The sequence below is a fragment of the Diabrotica undecimpunctata genome, chromosome 5 (genome assembly GCF_040954645.1).
Source record: "Diabrotica undecimpunctata isolate CICGRU chromosome 5, icDiaUnde3, whole genome shotgun sequence".
NCBI classification, from domain to species: domain Eukaryota; kingdom Metazoa; phylum Arthropoda; class Insecta; order Coleoptera; family Chrysomelidae; genus Diabrotica; species Diabrotica undecimpunctata.
In genome coordinates, this window is record NC_092807.1 from 144,948,957 (window position 1) to 144,970,791 (window position 21,835).

A 21,835-nucleotide genomic window follows, 5' to 3' on the forward strand; every position below is an offset into this window, starting at 1 on the left:
CAAAAACATTTGTTATTATTATTAATATAAATTTTATGAAATAACTCTTTAAGTCTAATATTCCACAAAATAATAATTTTAATTAAATATATAAGACTATATGCAACTTGTATGCAACTGATACAAGAATACTTCAAATTTTTTGACAGTTCAACGTGTGGTAAAATTGTTTAAAGTGTTGCTGCTTTTTTAGAGTAAGAATTTTGTTTATGTTTTGATTTCTTACACAATTTGATCATAATATATTATATAGTAATAAATTGTATTTATAAATACATATTAAATTTAGATCAATAGCGTTAAAAACTAATTATTGTTGTGTATTGTGACTGTGCTATGCCAAAACAACTAAATAGTCTGTAGAAAGCTGATAAGCTTTCATATAAGATAGATTAGTTTGAACAAGAAATAATGGCGGGACGTTTTTATTATTAATTCTCTAAAAGTGGTAAGTTTCAAATTTAGAATATATAATGGACAGCCGGAGTGTGACATCACAGCTGTCATATTGGTATTATTACTTTCCAAACAAAAGTTAAAATGCCCGATCTCGAGACTTTTTAATTTCTATAAAGTTAACATTTTGCTTCCTATGCTGCTTTTTTTTTAAGTATAGTGTTTTTACGATAATACCATCATAATTCAGTGTTCTATTTCTATGAAATATAGTTTAAAAGTTTAAATTAAAGACATTCTAACCTAATTTTCTTGATACATGCATTTTATTGCTATTTTTATAAAACAACATGCTTTATTATTCATACAACCTTGTAAAATTATTGTAGTAACTATTAGAATACTTAGATTTTGCAAAAAGCGGAAAGATTCTGTAAAAAAAATGAAAAAATAACGAAAAATACAAATTATCCACACTAAACAAGGTTTGTTTGGAAAGTGAAACTGACAGATGTCAATAAAATCTACGTCATCACTCCAGCGGCCCATTTTGTATTAAAATGTTTTCTTATGTATTTTAGTGTGTTGCAGTAATCTTAAAACTAAGTGTATTTACTGTTAATATAATAGTTTAACAAATAGTTGACATTTTAAAAATTGCTCATTTACTAATTATTCTGATGTTTTGGCAACGCTGTGGGGTTCTGACGTCGTAAATCTTGAATGACGTGCACGCATTTTTATATGAAAAATACTATAACACATATAGTTTATAACATTTTTATAAATAAAGATTTTATTCTTTAATTTTTTTAACCACTTTGGGATTAATGTAATGGAAAATAAATATAACCTCAACAGAACAAGAAAACCCAATTAGTATACGAAAAAGAATATACAAATTATCGTATAGAGTAAGGGTTTTGTTGTTATTTTAGGATTATATTGATTTTTCCTTACTTTAAAATGATTTTAGGATCCTAGTTAATTTTAGGTACCTTTTTAATTTACCGCCATGTAAATATAGTCACGCACCCTGGCACTAGGCGATGCGCCAATTGTCATTTTACTTGTTAATATAGGACTGACAGTAGTTCTATGAGTTCTATCCTTGTCTCAGAGTTCTACGTTCTACCTTTAGCTTAAAACTTTCACAACAGTTGGTATATCTGATATTTGACAGTTCGAAGGTTCTTGTCACGTCACTGCTTTTTCGTGAATGGGTTCTGGAGAGTACACGTCAACGTCATCTCAGTTTGGTTTATTGTTGGGTGTAATGTTTAAATAAAATAATTATTATTTTGTAAACCTGTGCCATTAAACATATATAGCGATGGTAAGTTTCCAACATACGTTTTCTTTAAGCGGAAAATATAATTGTGCTTTAAGTTTTTACATTGTTATTAATGTTTTTAGGTGCTAATTGCAGCAGCAGTCTGCACGAAAGCAGGCAAAAGTATGTATTAACAATTCAACTTTTGAATAAAATTACTATTAGTTATAATTTTTAGCAATTGTGTCTCGACAATTTGTTGAAATGACTAAAGCTAGAATAGAAGGTTTGTTGGCTGCCTTTCCTAAATTAATTCCTACAGGAACTCAACATACCTTTGTGGAAACAGATTCAGTACGGTATGTTTATCAGCCCCTAGAGAAACTATATATGGTTCTTATTACAACTAGAGCTAGCAACATTTTAGAAGATCTTGAAACCCTCCGTCTATTTGCAAGAGTGGTGAGTTTATCTGCACATACATATATGTTTGATAGTAGGGAAAAGGCAATTAAAAGTGTCATCTATCAGTCTGCATTTGGTTTTACATTTATTGGTGATGACTAGATAATTATATCAATAAAATTTATTACATCACACATGTTTCATTACAAATTCCTTTAATTAAATTCACTTGCTTGGTTTATTACTTACATACTTATTCAGTGCCAACAGATTAGATTGACTTTAGGCTTGCTTCTTTTCAACCGTAAAGTTGTGTTGATAATTATTCAAAACAGTAAATGTATGTTAATATTAATATTATGTTACTGCATTATTATTTGTTGCCAGAACATTATAAAAAATTAAGGTAATTTTGGATTAGACAGAGTGTTTTTTTAAGTTCCACTTGTTTTTATTTTACTTTAAGTTTGGTATTTAAAAACAATAGTAATTAAGCAAAATAGGTAGGCTATGACAACTAGAGATGTGTAGTTCACCATCGAAATAGTTCAAATGAACGATTCTTTAAACTGAACTAATTGAACTAGTTCATTAATTTTCATAGAACTAGTTCACTGCGAACGATTTGCATTATAAATTGTGTCTCAACTTTTAAAGAAGAAAATAATGAATGAATGAGATCATTATATTTATTATTTTGTGAATGGGATGGACTGACCGACTGACTAGTTTAAAAAAAGAAGTGCCGATTAGTCTCAGATAACAGATCATAATTCTTATGAACGTGACAATAACATAAACAGTTTTATCTTAATATCATAATGGTTCGGATCTTATGCCATGCCCATGCACTGGCTTGAACGTTGACATGCTGTACTGTTTCTCGTATTGTAATTTTGAAATAACAATTTTAAGTTGTGGTTAAAATGATTGATGCATCTACATAAAATATAATTTTATGTAAAAGTGAGAATGAAAATGTGTTATTTAATGTTCCTAAAAAATTCACTGATTTTTTTTGTAAGGTTCTTTTAGAAATAACCTAATATAGATACCTATGAGTATACGTAAATATAAAAATAAATCATACGTGAACCATATTTATATTTAAAACGGTTAATAAAAAACAAATCTTAATAATTTTTTGCAAATAAAAAAAATGTTATTTGCAAAACATTTGAGAAATAAATTTAAAACATTTAAACCTAAACATACGATCGAAAGAAATGGTTCCGAACGCGAACTACTTGTACGGTAGTGAAAGAGTGAAAGACTGACTGAAAACCGAAGAAAACGCGCGGCCGGCGCCGAGCTTGTGTGATGATAAGACGAGACATCTGGCAACCAATTATGTTAGGGTTGGATTTTGATTTCGGTCCTACAAATAGTTCTTTCGCGAACTAGTTCACTGAACTAGTTCATTTTTGTGAAATAGTTCGCTTGAACTAGTTCGTCTAAAAGAACTAATAAGCACACCTCTAATGACAACTGCTTTAATTTAACTGAAATTGCAATTGTCAAATTTTATTATTTTTTTGATTGACAAAGTGCATGGATATATTACATTACATTTTTTATGTGTATCCATTTTTTGCATTTTCTGCTCTTCTTTCTCTTTTGTATCAGGTCATAGTAAAGTATTTATCTTTTCTACCTGATCTTTTTATTAGCCATATTTTTCTGAGTTTTAATTGTAGTGTCACATATTCTTCTACCTCTTTGTTGTCTTTTACACAGTTATTTTGATAACATTGTCTGTAAATATTGTCTTCTGATACACCTCTGACATACCTCTGATCTTAACTGTCTTTAAGCAGTAAATTGTGTTAATAAATAAACCAAAACAATACAGTATTCTATTATCTGACAGAATTCTTAAACATAACACCAAGAAGAACTCGTATACCCAGTTCCAATACTTTTTAACCAACGTAGCAAAAATAATTACTAAATTTACTAGACAAATTTACTAGATGGGACTGGAATCAATGAACGGAATATATTAGGTGAAAGAGAATTAAAAATGAAAAAGTCAAATTATGTAGGGTTTTATTTAAAAAAAAAAACATAATTTGGTATTATATTACATTAGTGGAATCCCTAATTAAATTTTAAATTAGTCTTACAAGTTCCAATAAAGTTTTTAAATTTTTTTTTTAGTATACATCTATAGCTCTGACATTTTCCATATTTTTCAATAATGCTCTATATCTCGCTAATATGGAGAGCTATTGATGATTTGATTGGACAATTGTTACTGTAACAAAACAGTCATCTTAATTCCTTTTTTCTCCTTTATAAATCCTGCAAAACATACCAATGTTGGACACCCTGTACAGTAAGTCAATTGGCTGCATATGGCCCATTGTAACATCTTCCAGAAAAAAATAAATTTTAAAATTTTATTCCAATTTTGGAATACATACAGATAAGGATTGTGGACAATCTTATTTATATTTCTGCATGTGATAGCCTGATCTAAAGGCTACAATACTTTAGAATTTGTCCTGTCTCCTTCTTTCTATTCAATGAACATAGCAATTAAAAGAAATAGAACAAACAACATAACAGTATTCTTGAATGAGTCTTATCAGTGTCTATTGAAAATAAAAATTCAAACATTTCTTAGTAGATCTCCGATCAAATAGTAAATTTATGGTCTTATATCGCACAGGTCAACCATTCATTGGATATAGTGTCACTCTCGGATATTTGACGCTTTTCTTTGATGTTAGTTTTACTCCTGCACATTGGAGTTCCATCCCGGACCTTTTCCGTTTACCCTTTAGAACAATGTCTTCAGTCTTCTCTGCTGCAAGTTCTAGTTCATTATCTGTTATCCAGTCTTTCACGACGTTGTCCGTATGTCTTACCCGAAATCGGAGATCCGGCTCGTCCCGCGCTACTATCAGCACAGCGAGATCATCTGCAAAAGCGAAGAGTTTTTATGGTCATTCCTACACCCTGGCTTCTCCATTCGTAGGAGGGGGGGGGGGCAAAACGGAAAAAATCGGTTTACCAAGAATCTGTATGCCGTAAAAAAATATTTCAAATAAAAAATGCAGCAGAGATAATTTTGAGCAAATATTATTTATCACTTTTTACGCGTTCGAAATCAATTTTAAATAAAATCTCTAGCAACTCGACGGTAAAAATTCGATATTATTTGAACAAAGTATTCTATCGACAAAAAACGACTTAAAAATTCTATCGACTTCAAAAGCGTTTAACAGCTGAAAAGTGCAGCTTTTGTATGCCATTTTTTTATTTTATCACAAATGAAGTGGTTTTATAAAGGTATTAAATAAACGCTGCACGACTTTTGCCACTATTATCCATAAAAGATCCATAAAATTTATTAGTTGCATTGACATTAAGATTTTATGGATGGACAAAATATCAGACATAAGAGCACTTCAAATAATTCATAAAGAAAGACAAATAATGAATTCAGTAAAACGTAAAAGTTTGGACTATTTGGACAAATAATGGTGAAAAAGGTGGAGCGACAAATCTGAACATTGATACAGGTGGATTAAGTTTAAACAGGAGATTCGGCTAGCTAGATGCAACAAGAAGAGCAAAGGAGGAATACCGGACCCTAAGAAGGGAAGAAAAAAGATTACATAGAAGAAAAAAAGGCAATTTGAAGAAAAGCAGCTAGAAAACATAGAATGGCTAAGAAATCAAAACGAAACTCGAAAGTTCTACAGAAATGTATGTAAACAGAATGAGAAAAGAGTTTAAGCCAAGAATAGGGAGCTGTAAGGATGAAGAAGGAAATATCCTAAGGGATACAGCCTCAATTTTGAACCGATGGGTTAAATTTTTCGACCCAAAATTTAACGGCCATTATATCAAAGAAGCAGGTAACACCATAGCAGATCGAAATAATTGGAATGTATCCAACCCAAACGAAAGACCACCTACCACTGAAGAGGTTGCCCAAGCCATTAAAAAGCTTAAAAATAATAAAGCACCAAAAAGTGATCAAATTTGTAGTGAGCCCTACAGGAATGGTGGCGACACCCTGCTACAAACACTGCATAAACTTTTACATCTTGTCTAGCAAAATGAGACCATGCCCTGTGAATGGTTTCAAGCTGTGATATGTCATGTTATATAAAAAAGGCGATCAGTTCCAGTGTGACAACTGCAGAGGTATAACCCTGTTAACAACTGCTTACAAAATACTAGCAAATATTCTCTACGAAAGGCTACAAGTTTACACAGTTGGCCGGATTTGCTCCAGAAAAATCAACAATTGACCAGATTTATTTAATAAGATAGATCTTCGAGAAAACATTAGAATTTAACATTGAAACCCATCACCTATTTGGTATACCAGAGTTTGGTGAGTTTGGTATACCAGAAAAACCAAACAATGTCTAATTTAAAAACCAGCGTTAGGATACAGGGCACAGGGAGAAAATTCTCGATTCTTCGAGGTAAAGGATGGACTCAGACAAGGGGATGCCCTGGCTTGCCTCCTATTTAACATTGTCTTAGAAAAGGCAGTCCGAGACACGCGAATTAGTGACGACATTACTATTTAAATAGATCGATACAAATCTTAGCATATGTTGATGCATATGCTAAGCGAAACGGGTCGGTCTAGTCATCAACGAGGACAAAACCAAGTACATGTTGGTTACTAAGGATCCTATAGCAGATGAGGAGCAGGAAACAGCCTGAAAGCAATATCTTTGAATGTGTTGTCAGCTTCAAATACCTCGCTAGTGACTACTACCAACAAAAAAGCGAAGAAATTAAAAGACGAATAAACCTTATAAATAGGGCATTCTATGGACTCCAAAAACAATTCCACTTAAGAAATATCCAAAGAAAAACTGAAATTATTACATGCAAAACACGATCCTTACGGGTCGGAAACATGGACTCTAACGTAGAAGGATAAAAGACTTCTGGGAATATTCGAGAGTAAGATATTCAGCAAAATTTTTGGAGCTATAAACGATCAAAGTCAGTGGAGCAAAAGCTATAATTTCGAATTATACCAACTCTTTAATGAACCAGAAGTTGTAACGTTCATTAAAACACAGCGACTAAAAACTAATGACAGGAACACCTATAGGAAGAAGAAGCAGAGGCCGACCGCGAATTAGGTAGTTAGATGGAGTTGAGACGTACTTGGGGATGCTAAAGATCAGAAGATGGCAACATGTTGCCAGAAACCGAACAGGTTAGCGACGAATCTTAGAGCAGGACAGGATCCACACAGGATTGTCGAGCCAAAGACGGTTATGATTCTGAATCGCCAGTATCAGTGATACAAGCAACTGTGAAACAGACGTGTCGGGTCTGTTAACCATCTGTAAACGGAATTTGATGTAAAACTGTGGCACATAATAGAACTGTGGCTCAAACTAACTAATGTGATTATTGACTTTTAATGTCACAAAATTATGGAAATATTCAGTTTATATTGTAGAAGAAGTACTTCAACAATATTAGTTTTTTAAACTTAGCGGGACATAAGTTAAATTTTGATTATATTTCAGATCGTGTAGGTACTTAAATAATAAATAAGTACTTAAATAATAAATAAATTCATTACATGAACCATACATGCTTATGATTTACTGCCTGCTTAGAATTTTGACGCTTTAGTTGGGCTGTTAAAAATTAAGAAATATATTATAAAACATATTGACTTATGTTTTGATAGATTTGTTTTTAATTTTTACAGATTCCTGAGTACTGCAAATCTTTAGATGAAAATGAAATTGCAGAAAATGCATTTTCACTTATATTTGCTTTTGATGAAATAGTGGCATTAGGTTATAGGGAAAGTGTCAACCTGTCTCAAATTCGCACATTTGTGGAAATGGACTCGCATGAAGAAAAAGTTTATCAAGCTGTAAGACAGGTAATTATCATTTTTAAGTTTTCAAAAATAGGTAAGATATTTGCAAATTGGACAAAAAATATGGATTACATATGAAAAGCATACAGAATAGAACATAACATTTTCATCAGCATAAATATTTCTTATTCTTTTTTTATTTTACTGATTTTACATTTTTTGTTTTTATGATTGTGTAGGATTTATTATTGATTCATACATAAAATTTATTCCTCTAAGTACATATTGTATATATCTTTTTTGTACGCTCAGACTCAAGAACGAGAGGCCAAGAATATGATGAGAGAAAAGGCAAAGGAACTTCAGAGACAGAAGATCGAAGCAGCCAAAAAAGGAGGAAAGACCTCGTATGGTAGCAGCGGTGGCTTTGGCAGCTCGACAGGTTATACTCCTACGCCATCTGTCGGTGATCTAGCTAACCAGACAAATGATGTTAAAACTTCTTCGTACACACCAGCCCCTGCACAGTGAGTATAGTATGTAGAGTAGTAGAGTAATCACAATTTTTTCTTTGCAAGTTCCATCCAAGAAAAATAAATTGGTAATAATTCGCTTTAAATATAATAAAACGATAACTAACTAAACGATTACTTTGTGAACCATAGGTGGAGCAATAGAAGTTATTTAAGTAAATTAGTTAAGTAATTAATGACCTCCTACAATCATTAACGGTTGGCTGTGTTGCCAGTATGTGGAAAATTATCTCATCTTGCGAAAGGTATATTTTTCTCATCATTTAAGATAATTTATTAATTCTTATAGGTATATATTCAGTTGTAACATACTGTCTTACTACAGTTTCAAAATCATACGACAAAAATAGACCGCGTACCGCACTGCTGAGAATTATTTTTGTTATGCAATTCAAGTTCCAGAAATACGAGACACCAATGACCCATGCTGCACTGCTAGATAAAAAATCCGACAAGAATCTGCATGTCTAGAAATTATTTGTATTGTACGAAGACAGTTGCGTTTCGGTTTAATTTGAGTCTCTTACCATTCCCTAACACATGTTTCTGGGTCTACCCGTCATCAGAGAGAGTTTATTGAACTCTGAATAAGATGAGCTTATTGAACTTTGATACATTATTAATTTTTAAGATTTTGACAATAGTGACTATAGAGTACTCTTTTTCAAAAAATTTAAAAAAATATTTTTAACAAAAAATTTATTGTTTTAGAAAACCTCGGGGTATGAAGTTAGGTGGAAAAGGCAGAGATGTAGAATCATTTGTAGATCAGCTTAAATCGGAAGGAGAAAATGTCATTACTCCAAACAAAAATAGTATTTCACAGCCAGGATCTAAAGCTCCAGCTATCAAAACTGACATCGATGAGTAAGTATTTTTGTTTTTTACCTTTAACATTATTTTAACCAAAACAATGTAAATTTACTTGAGGAACTGTTCTTTCTGCAAATTCTACATAAAATATGAGATTCTCTCTACTTAAGTTTATTTTGTTCTAGTGTTCATTTAAGATTGGAGGAAAAATTAATAGTGAGAATAGGTCGTGATGGTGGTGTACAACAATTCGAATTATTGGGACTAGCTACTTTACACATTGGAGATGAGAGATGGGGTAGGATACGCGTGCAGTTGGAAAATCAGAATACCCACGGTGTTCAACTTCAAACACATCCAAATGTAGATAAAGAATTATTCAAACTACGCTCACAGGTAATGTTTATGAGAATATATGAATTTAATATGTACTTTGAATAGAATTTGCATCTATCACCAGCGAACATGAGCATTTGAAAATATGTAATATCAACAAATTCTCCAGACAAATGTTGCGATTAAAAAACTTACGGGAGAGAGGCAACAACTGGAGTAAAAGGGGATAATGTGTTATGCTCCGTCGTGAGAGGAGAACATTGCAGGAATAAATATTATGACAAAACTTCAATTTTGACGTAAGTTGGCAAGAACATTTTTAAATCGTATAGTTAATACAGTATACTCCCTCTATAACGAACACGGGTAATACGAGGTTTCGCTTATAACGAGGTACATTAGATGTCCCAAGAAATTTCTATTGAACTATAACCCTCTATAGCGAGGCAAATTTGTTTATAACGAGAGAAAAACGTGTTTTTTTACGTTTTTGTTCCGGACGTGGCTATAAATAAATACCTTTTTAAACGGCTCCGCAGTAAATATAACTGCCGCCCGCAATTAACTTCTTTACAAAAAATACAACTGTTTCACATCTTTAGAAAATATGATAGATAGAATAATACTGGACAATTTAAAGCAGTCAAAAATGACAGAATTCTTTCAATTGCAGAAGCAATAGATTATGTTATCCTTGAAAATGGGCTTCATACATTATGTAGTTGGGAAAAATGCAAGTACAGATTTTTTGTTTTAACCTATATCATTGACAATAAAAAAAAAACTCTTTTTTGTTTTAATGTATTTCATTGACGATAAAAGTAAACAACTTTTTTTCAAAAAACGCCATTCAAACAATATTTATTAGCATCTTATATTGCTCTGAATTGTTTTACTATAGGAAGTTAATGTTTTAGAAAACTACATATTCATATGTATGCACAGTATTATTGTTGTCTGATATAACGAGATCGGCTTATAACGATGTACTTAGTCTGCCATTTCAGTTCTCGTAATAGAGGGAGTCTACTGTAGTAATAATAATATTATTCATTTCGGTAATTATACATACATATTTATACAAGCAGAGCCAAATACTCATCATATCAAAGAAAAAAGCAAGTTACAGAAATCCTGTTAAATATTTGAATTAATAAAATAAATTATCTTGTAATGTTCAATCTGCAACACAGTTTTTGAAGTGAAAACTTCTTTGCGACGTTGTGCACTTTTTGGATGGTAAAAAAGCAATGAAGCAAATTCTGAATTCGATACTTTGGTCCAACAAAGCTACTATGAGAACTAAAATGACTATCTACAAAGTAATTGTAGAGCCCATTCTTACATATGGAGCAGAATGTTGGCAAATGACAGTAAAAAGAAAGAAAAAAGTTGACACGGTTGAAATGGACTACCTAAGAAGAGCTTGCCGTATATCAAGAGTAGAACGTATACCTAATTCTGAAATTAGAAGAAAAACAGATAGAGTACATACAACTTCTGAAAGAATAGAAACTAGACAGTTAATATTTTATGGACACGTACAGAGGATGGACGACAACAGATGGCCAAAAAGAGCTATGGAATACAATCCAAGTAATAGAAGGAAACGAGGAAGACCAGCCAAATCTTGGATACAAGGTGTTATGGAAACCATGAAAGAGAGAGCCATTGATGAAGACACCTGGAGAGATAGAAAAAGATGGCGATCGAAATGCGGGAAGCGGCAGAAGCTGTAGGATCCCCGCTTATATATATAAAAAAGCAATGAATACGCGACAGATTTTTGTGACCGTCACCGTTACGTAAATTGGTCGCAAAGTCACACAGCTCGGGAAAGGCTCGGTGACCTATAAGGTCTCGTTGGAAAGTGAAGAGGGCATTACATCATATCTCCGTTGTTATTGATCCGATTGGAGCGTGTGATGCGTTAAATGAAAGGGGAGGGAATAAGGATTATTCGCGATAGCCAATTCCGATAGGGGGCGCTCAAGATTTCAAAGATGGACGATAACTCCGGGAAAACAAATCATTTTGCCATTTGATCTCGAAGCTATAAAACGTTTAATATAAATCATTTACACGTGTGTTTTGCCAAAGTAAAAGTTGGAGTATGTTCTTCAAAGTTTATTTGTTTGTGATTCGTGTTTATACATGCGGTAATTGACTCCCAAACCTGAATAAATATAAAATTAAATGTTTGCTTTTTTAAAGTATGTCTAAAACACGGAAAGTAAAATTTACATTATCTCAATTAGTTTTGAGGTTGCAAGATCGGCAGAGATCTTTAGTTGAGGGTGAGGCAGTTTTTGGAGCTGGCCATGTTATATTTTGTAAATTACGCCTTACGTTTTCTACTAATAACTTCATGAGACCTTTGGGGCAATTTAGCTCATGGAACAGCATTTTTCAGTCTTCTCAATTTAGTTTCAGGTGTTACTATAAAGTAAATTAGATATAAATATATTAAAATATAAATAATATTTTAATAAACACTTATTTGGAGAGCAATCGTTCTCAGTAAAATGTAAACTGCACAGTCATGTACTTGGTTATAGGTCTGCCAAATTTTTCTCATATTCTCGTCCAGCCGAAACTTATGTATGGATTTTTTTTGAGAAATATAATAGGATGAACATTGAGAAACACTTCAATAGTTTTTTGAACTCAAAGTCATTATTAATTACAATATAAACCGGTCGCTAATATGTATACAAATTAATGACAATTTCAATGTTTTCCCGAAGTGGATGCTTTTGAAATCTACCACCAGGCGTCGCCCACTTTGCGGTTCCTCGCGAATATTGAGGGCGCATAATACCAAAAGGACACTACACAGCATCTTTGTTATTAATTAACGTATAGTTACATATCGGATAGCACTATAAATGATGAATTAAATGAACTCAATTCTTCATTTTACTCGTAATTTTAATTTCATTGTCATCATACTTATAATTTCAACGCAATTTAAGAAGTTCTCAATTCTGTCAGCACTTCTCCGAGTGCAATACCTTCTTGTTTTTATTTATATTGAGTTAATTTTGTCATCACTCTGTAAGGCGCTCCAAATATCATCAAGTTACTGTATGAAACTTTCCTGTGACGTTACATCAATTGTTATACCTAAAAATTGTTGTTTGAGTAATGATTCCAACGTTTCTATCATCTTAATATAATTCGAATTAGTTTATCGTTAAACAATTTCTTTTTATGTATTAATATTAATCGTTTACTGGAGAACCACTTTGACATTTCTCCTCAAATTTCGACAGATTCATTTAGTAGAATTTCCAAATGATTAGAAACCTGGGTTTGATGGCATACATCCTGATTACCTACTCCTCTGCGGAAAAAAAAAAACAAAGAAATGGCTAACCACATTTTACTCGCAAATTTAACATCTGGAGTATTGCCAAAAGATTTTAAAGTGAGTAAAATAATTGCTGTACTAAAACAAAACAAAGCCCGAGACAAAGTCGAAAACGACCGCCCTATACATTTCCTAGCTGCTGTTATAAATTTTTAAAACGTCTTCTGCTCAACAGAACCTTTACGTGAATTCTGGAAAATATTCCACCTGAACGCATATTGAAGAGGGCTTCCAAAAACAACAAGAGACAACTGTAGTGGTTAAGGAGATGAACTTCACATTTATTGAGCTCTGTCCGCACAAGTTCAAATGTTTCCAGAGCGTATTTTTGTTTGTTTTTATATTAAATTAATTTGTTATCTGTATATTTATCCTTTCGTTTTTTTTTTTTTTTTTTTTTTTTCATTCTCCAGGAATATGATTTTTTCTTGATTGAAATCGATTATGATTTTTATTTTTACTTTTTTTTTTAGATTGGATTGAAACAACCGGCTAAACCTTTTCCTCTAAATACAGATGTTGGTGTACTGAAATGGAGATTACAAAGCACCGAGGAAGCTCTAATTCCACTGTTAATAAATTGCTGGCCTTCAGAAGCGGGAGATGGTAGTTGTGATGTTAATATAGAATATGAGCTTGCCCACACTAATTTGGAACTAGTTGATGTTAATATTGTTATTCCTTTGCCGTAAGTATTATTAGATTTAATAAGTTGGGACTTTTTCATTCATATCTGCGGCAGTACCAGTTTTTGAAGGATTGCTACGAAGTTTATGATTTGTTCTCAAAGCACATGTACCGTATTATTGACAAGAAAAAACTTTACTTTTAAAATATTTAATGTGAATAGTGGAATGTTTTCATATGTGCACTCTATTTTCAGATATGCACTAAGTATATATTTTATTTCATTGTTTCATCTTGCTTAATTGTAACATCAGCTGTAACTGGTGTCCAAATGCCAATTTCGCATCGGTAAGCCAATACAAACATATACATCGGTGTTATTTACATTCTTATTTTTGCTAGTACTAGTTTGTGTTTACTCCCTCCCTGCGTCTGCTGAGTTTAAATTTCGGATATCTAGAATCTACTTTGGGTGGATTTTTCTATTAGTGACTATAAAATCAATCATTGATTTGTGCCCCCTGGAGTTTTCAAATGTATATTTATATTGGAGCTTATGGTCGAATAATGTATTATTGGTTCTCAGTTGGTTAAAAGCACACAGATTAGTCATGAGTTTTCCATTTGCGTTGACATGGTTTTCATTAAATCTTTGTTTTACTCCTGGAATTATTTCATTTCCGATTCATGCATTAAAGTCACCCATAAGAATTAAGGGTTCTTTCATCCAGGTATTTTATCCAGGATGGTTTGCAATTGTTCGTAGAATGCCTCTCGTTCCTCCTTAGGTTTGCAGTCCTCGGGGCTATAATAGATATGACATTTAATTTTTGGTAGTCCATTGTGATGTTCATATGGTTACGAACATGCTTTCGACATGGCCCAAGTAACGGTTGCATTGCATCTCTAATACTCTTCGAGAAGCTTCGCGATGTATCTAGTGCGAGAGAGAATAACCGGTCACGTAGGCGAATTAGAGGTGGGACTACGCCAGAATGTTCTCGAAAATAATACTTTTGGTATATATAGGTAACAATGTTAGAAGTAGAGTTTAGTTGTTAAGACACTATCAAACTGTAAAGTTATAAATAAATATGTTTACATAAATTCGAACCGCTCGTTTTATTTAATCTCGCTACAGTTGGTGTCAGGTGTGGGGTTTTGAAAATAAATTCAGCAGTGATTTTGAAAAAGACTTTTGAACTTTTGAAAAGTATTGTTCGTCGGGAACATCCGCGTAGTTCGGCAGTGATCTTTGTACGAAAGAACATTTAAAAAGTACGTGTGTGCCTGACCAAAGATGCTGCTAGTAGAACTTTTAGTAAAACAGTTGCGTGGGCAACTGGAAGAAAGCGATGAAGACTGCAGCGGGTCCAAGAAGATACTCCAAGAACGACTGAAGACTGTTCTCAACAAGAATGGAGAAGGCCCGGAGACATTCCAGTTCCAGTCAGCAGAAGAAGCAGTTTTAACTAAAATAATTGATGGAAAATTCGAGAATGTTTCCAAAAGATTCGATGAAACGTCTCAAATGATAGAAGAAACTTCTAAAAAAAATGATGATAAATTCGAGACTGTTTCCAAAAGATTCGATGAAACGTCTCAAATTATTAAAGAAGTAGCTAGACAAAACGACGAGAAATTCGAAAATATGTCTAGAAAATTCGACAAAGTATGTAATCAAAACAATGACAAATTTGAAGAAGTCTCAAGAACATTTGATAAGATCCAGAAAAATGTAAACGACAAGATAGAAGACGTAGAAGAGAAGACCAAACAGTTAGAGAGCATGATAACTAATACAAAAGTACTACCACCAGTTAATACAATAGCTTTAGATCCGGTAGTGAAAGAAGAATCACCTAGAGACGAAATGACACATCATATGAGATTCAAATTGCCACCATTTGATGGAAAGTCCTCTTGGTCCATATACCTTAGATAATTTGAAGCTATTGCGACAGCCAATCATTGGACAGAACAAGAAAAAGCTGTTTCCTTGACTGCTGCTTTACGAGGTGATGCTGCAGATATCCTAAGATCGATTGCTAAGGGTCAAGAAAAATGTTACCAGACCTTGTTCACTCGACTAGACAAACGTTACGGAGATGCCCATCTACAACAAGTCTACAAAGTACAAATAAGAAGTAGAATCCAACGAGCAAGTGAGAGTTTGCAAGAATTTGAAGCAGATATTGCTCGTATAGCGCTGTTGGCTTATCCAGAGGCACCAGACATTTTGGAAGAAATTGCTGTAGATGCCTTCGTCAATGGGTTAAGATACAGTGAACTACAGAAAGCTTTACGACTAGCAAGACCGAAAGTTTTAGATGAAGTGCTCGCTATTGCCTTGGAACATGAAACAGCTAGTCAAGCTTCACGGAGCTATCGAGTACGAACCTCTGAAGAGAGCGACGAACAAAACGAGAAACGTCTGGAGGAAATCGTACGGAAAGTAGTTCGTAACATGATGCCGAAGAGACGTGAACGACGTGAACCCAGATGTTGGAATGGTAACGACGTAGGTCATATCCGTCGTAAATTGCATGAAAATAATACAACAGTCAGAAAGCTAGAACAGATCGAACACTGGGCTGGAAAAAGTCATTCAAATGCTGAGGCTCAGTCAAGACGGCCATACAGTGCAAATCGTAATCATTGTCTTGAGTTAGAAGAACGACTTTGCCCCGTGAGACGAACCACCGTCATTAATGATCAATGGCAGCCTCAACAGCTACAAGACGCTCAAGCAGATGATCCATGTATAAAAAGAGTATTGTACTATGTAGTCCCGAAGTCAAGTGTTACTGGAGCCAATGGAATTGCCTAGTGCTGAAAGATGATCTTCTGTATAGAACCTTTGAGAACGATGATGGTACAGAAACTAAGCTTCAGTTGATTGTACCTAAAAGTAAAGTGTCAGAAGTATTGCGTCAGTTGCATGACGGTGCATCAGGTGGACACTTTGGTATCACGAAGACTCTGCAAAAGGTTCGAGAACGGTTCTATTGGGTGAACTATAAAGATGATGTAAGAAGATGGTGCCGGAAATGTGAACTGTGTGCAACCAGTAATGGTCCAGTTGGTAAAAAGAGGACACCAATGAGACAGTACAATGTTGGTAGTCCTATGGAAAGAGTAGCAATCGACATTGCAGGTCCACTTCCAGAGACAAATGATGGAAATAAATATATCCTGGTAGCCATGGATTATTTTACGAAATGGACCGAGGCCTATGCGATACCAAATCAAGAAGCTGCTACCGTGGCAGAGGTACTTGTTAAAGAATTCTTTAGCCGATTTGGTGTTCCTTTGGAGATCCACTCCGACCAAGGGCGAAACTTCGAGTCAACCCTTTTCCAAAACGTTTGTAAATTGATTGGTGTCAATAAGACCAGAACGACACCCCTGCATCCTCAATCAGATGAAATGGTCGAGAGAATGAACCGAACAATGGGTAAACACCTGTCCAAAGTTGTATCAGAACATCAAAGAGATTGGGACCAGCACATTCATTTATTCCTAATGGCCTACCGCTCGGCCGTAAATGAAACTACAGGCCAGACTCCAACCTGCCTGACGTTAGGTCGTGAAGTTCGTTTACCCTGCGACCTAGAGTTTGGCTGCAGACCTTTCAAAGAACATGTTGCAAGCGAAGATTATGTCGACCGCCTGAAGTTAAGAATGAATAACATTCATGGACTTGCCCGACAACACACCCAGTTAGCCAGTGACAGAATGAAAGATCAATATGATTCTCGATGCAAGAATGAAAGCTATGAAGTAGGTGATCTTGTTTGGCTTTGTTAAGACACTACCGAACTGTAAAGTTATAAATAAATATGTTTACATAAATTCGAACCGCTCGTTTTATTTAATCTCACTACATATGTATTATTCTTTCGGAGATATAACGGCAGTTATTTATGTTGTCTTTTAATTTTTTATGGACAAGTATACCTACGCCTGCTCGTGCTCGTTCTTCTTTCTTCACTCCACTGTATGCTAGAAAATATTGGTTATAGTCCCTTTGGCCTTTACCTTTTATTTTCGTTTCTTGGATTGCGCAAATGTCTATGTTTTTATTTATCAGTTCTTCTATTATCTGTTGATCTTTGTTGTTGAAAGAAGTAATGTTTCATGTTGCTAATCTGATTGTGGGCCTATTTTTTCTACTCGTTTTCCTTTTCTTTGCATGGTTCGTCATTTTAGGAATTTTAGTATGTTTTAATGAAGATTAACATTAATAAATATGTTATTAAGACAAAAGCTAAAACATCTCGCGATTATACATCACAGGTGTATAATAAATAATTATAAAGACTATTTAATTTAAATACCATCACTGATTGTTTTCATATAATAAATACACTAATATTTTGTTTGCTTTATTTTCAGAATTGGATGTTCACCTATAGTTGGTGAATGTGATGGTATGTACACACACGAAGCCAAGCGTAATCAACTGGTATGGAATTTGCCTCTGATTGATGCCAGTAATAAGACTGGTTCTTTAGAATTCAATGCTCCCAGGGCCATACCCAACGATTTCTTCCCACTTTCCGTTGGATTCAATTCGAAGTCGTCCTATGCGAGTATTAAGGTAACTATATCATTATTATATAGATTATTATTATTTTTTTAAATCCTCTCTATTCGGATTGCCGAATATAGGCCTCTCCTAATTCTCGCCATTCGTCTCTGTTGTTTGTGAGACGGTTCCACATTGGTCCTGCAGTTCTTTTAATATCGTCGCTCCAGCGCATTTGCGGTCTTTCTCGTGGTCTTTTGGCTTCATATGGCCGCCAGTTCCCGATTTCTTTATTCCATCGGCCATCCTCAAGACGTTCGTTATGTCCAGCCCATTTCCATTTCAGTTTAGCTGCCTCTTCGACAGCATCTTTTAGTTTTGTTCTATTACGAATGTCTTCATTGGCTTTATAGTATTTGATATTTGAGTGAGATACCCAGCATCTGTCGTTCCATAGCTCTCTGAGTTTTTCTGATCTCCATGTTTATTTTAGTGAATGTCCAGGTTTGAGCTCCATATGTAAGTACATGTAGGATACAGGAATTAAACACTTTGGTTCGCAGTCTTTGAGGTATATTTTTATTTTTAAGTACGTATGAGAGTCTTCCGAATGCTGCTCATCCCATTTTTACACGTCTGCTTATTTCGGTAGTCTGATTTTCTTTGCTTACCTTGACATTTGACCTTGTATATTCCTCTACGTGTTCTATTAGTTTAGTTTTGCTGAAATTCATTTTCAGTCCTTTTTTAGTGATTCTGTGTGTAGCTCCTCAATCATCGTATTCAGTGCATTCCACGTGTCGGCTACTAGTACTACATCATCTGCATATCTAAGATGGTTCAAGTATCCTCCGTTAATAGGGATTCCCTTATTTTCCCAGTCTATTGACTTAAAGATATCTTCTAGGGCAGCTGTAAATAATTTTGGAGATATTGTGTCTCCTTGTCTTCGCCTCGTTGATTTTTACTGGTCTTGTTTCGATTCCATTACCCAACGTCACTATCATTTCAACTTGTTCGTAAATATTGTGTATTAATATTCTGTACCTGGAGTCGATCCGGTTGTTGACTAATGTTTATTCTATTGGCCACAGTTCTATGCTATCAAAAGCTTTTTCATAATCTGTAAAAGCCAGACATAATGGGAGATTATATTCGTTAGTCTTTTCTATTAGGATTTTCAAAATATATTGATGGTCACAGGTGCTGTACCCTTTTCTAAATCCGGCTTGTTCTACTGGTTGATATCCGTCAAATTTAATTGTTAACCTGTTTGTAATAATCTTTGTAAAGGTTTTGTAAAGTTGTGAAAGAAGTAAAATTGGCCGATAATTTTTCAGGTCTGTGGTGTCTCCCTTTTTGTGTATTAGTATTGTTTTAGCAGTATTCCATTATTTGGGCATGTTGCTTTCGAATAGACATTTATTAAATAGTATTTTTAGATATGTGATGGCTTCTTCTCTGCATTCCTTCGGCATTTCTGCTAGGATTCCATCGCTTCCAGGAGCTTTATTCCTTTTTATTTCTTTTTTTACTGCTCTTTCTATTTCTTCGTGGCTTATTTCGGGCATCACTTCGGTTTTTCTCTATGACTACGGTCTTCTTGATGTTGTTTAATGTCTTCTTTTATCTGTTTTCTTAGTACTCGATTAAGTTTTTTAAATTCTGCAGTGTCTCTTTTGTTTTGTCTCTTTTCTTTGTTTCAGCATGTTTTGTGATTCTACACTTATTTTGGATTTTCGTTTCCTGTTAGCGGTTGCCACACTGAGCTTGCATTTAATAGTTCTTTTGTTAGGACTTCATTGATTTCATTTAAGCTAAGTTTATCTAGATTTAATACTTTCGCGGGTTTTAACTTGCTTTTATATTGTTCTGTATTAGATTTTTGTTTATCTGTGTCTATATTCCAAGTTTTTCTAAATTTATTTCTATTTTTATTATGTTTTATCTCTAATTTGGCTCTAACCATTCGGTGATCGCTACTTACTGACGCCCTGTATGATATCTGTTTTGGTACACAGTATATAATCTATTTCGTTCTGAGTTTTTCCGTCTGGGGATAGCCACGTCCACTTTCTTTGAGGTTTTTTCTTATAGAATGTGTTCATTGCATAGTATTTGTGGGGTTGTAGGAAGTTAACCAAGGTTTCCCCTCTCGCATTTCTAACTAGAGCCGAATTGTCCTATATAGTTTTCGGTTTTTTCAAGTCGTCCGATCTTAGCGTTGAGGTCTCCTATTATCATCGTATACGTGCTGTGATAATTCGTGCTAGTTTCTGCAATTTTATCATAAAATTCGTCTATCTCTTTATTGGGATGTGCTGCGGTTGGAGCGTATACTTGAATAATTTTCAGGGAGATGTTCTCGATTACATTTAGTCTAATCATTACAATTCTTTCAGATATTCCTAGGAATTGCTCTATTTTATGTGCATATTTCTTGGAAATTGGAAATCATACGCCATCTAGGCTTTGTTCTTCTCGCCCTTTGTAATATAGGACGTTACCGGACTCTAGTGCTATGCACTATATAAATTATACAAGGTTGGAACTCTAAGAAATGAATACAGAACATATGCATTTTGCAACGCTGTCCATCTTGATGATTTCTCTAGTAGAATACGTGAAATGATTAACTGATAGACTGATTTCAAGTTTTCAAAATAGCTTCGAAAGTTGTTTGCTCTTCTATACTTAAAAATATCAGCGATTTATGTAACAAAGATTCTTTTACGCAGCAAAATTAAACTTTGGAATTTTATACCAAATTTTTAGAAGCTTTAGAGTTTTCATATTTCCTATAATATCGATGTCAATAATAAGGTGCGGATCGAGTTCCAAAAACAATTTTTAATCTTAAAATGCAGAATCTTATGTATTCAAAACTAAAAAATAAAATAATATACGTTTTAGTTTTTAAAGTAGTTTAGTAATTTTAAAATAAAATCTGTTTTAGATTACCGAAGTCGTCATGGTTGATGATGATTCTCCTATAAAATATTCAGTGGAGACTGCACTATATCCAGATAAATATGAAGTAGTATAATGGGGCAGAAGTAAAGAATCACTTGTAAAAATTATATAACTAATATTATATCTTATATGCAACATTGCTTTTTGTACAAAAGTTAAGTAACTTGTCTTTATTTTATCTATATTAATAAAATAAGTAAGAAAGTAATTTATCAAATTTTTGTCCTATTGTTATTTTCGCTTCAGAAAGTGAAAGGAAGAAACATGTGGAAACAGGGAAAAAGTGTAGAGATACTTAGAAAAATACTTAAATATTTCAACAAGGAGAAAGAGAGGATTTTAATGAACAATAATCATTCAAGGTCAATCCAAAAAAGGAAAATGTTTCAAAGTTGAGAATACTACGTCTATAGAGTGGTTGCATAGGTTCCAAAAATATCGACACCTGATATGAATAACATTGTAACTCTACTTACAATGTTTTTCAACTATGGATTGGAAATAACCTCATTGTAAGTGTAATCACTTGATTCAAATCAATTTACCAGGTTCTTCAATCAGAAAGATGACAGTCAAGAAGTAAATTCCTTATTATTAACTGCTGAGCATAGTGAGCATGTGTTAAATCTTAAAAACTCGCGTGAAAATACTAGTTTAGAATTTCAAATAAAAATAATAACACCTACATAATATACATATCATTTGCGACCGAACTAACCTACTGATAAAAATAAAGTACCAAATGTTC

At 33.7% G+C, this 21,835-nt stretch overlaps 1 protein-coding gene across 1 annotated transcript; it reads left to right on the forward strand.

Annotated features, from left to right (window-relative positions):
• The first annotated feature begins 1,576 nt into the window (after positions 1 to 1,576).
• deltaCOP (coatomer subunit delta) lies at positions 1,577 to 21,295 on the forward strand. The gene is made up of 10 exons (XM_072532936.1): positions 1,577 to 1,732; positions 1,813 to 1,852; positions 1,908 to 2,131; positions 7,785 to 7,964; positions 8,214 to 8,428; positions 9,146 to 9,301; positions 9,433 to 9,643; positions 13,430 to 13,644; positions 17,982 to 18,186; positions 21,071 to 21,295. The coding sequence occupies exons 1-10, from the start codon at positions 1,730 to 1,732 to the stop codon at positions 21,158 to 21,160; spliced, it is 1,539 nt and encodes a 512-aa protein (XP_072389037.1). The 5' UTR covers positions 1,577 to 1,729; the 3' UTR covers positions 21,161 to 21,295.
• Positions 21,296 to 21,835: the final 540 nt, after the last annotated feature.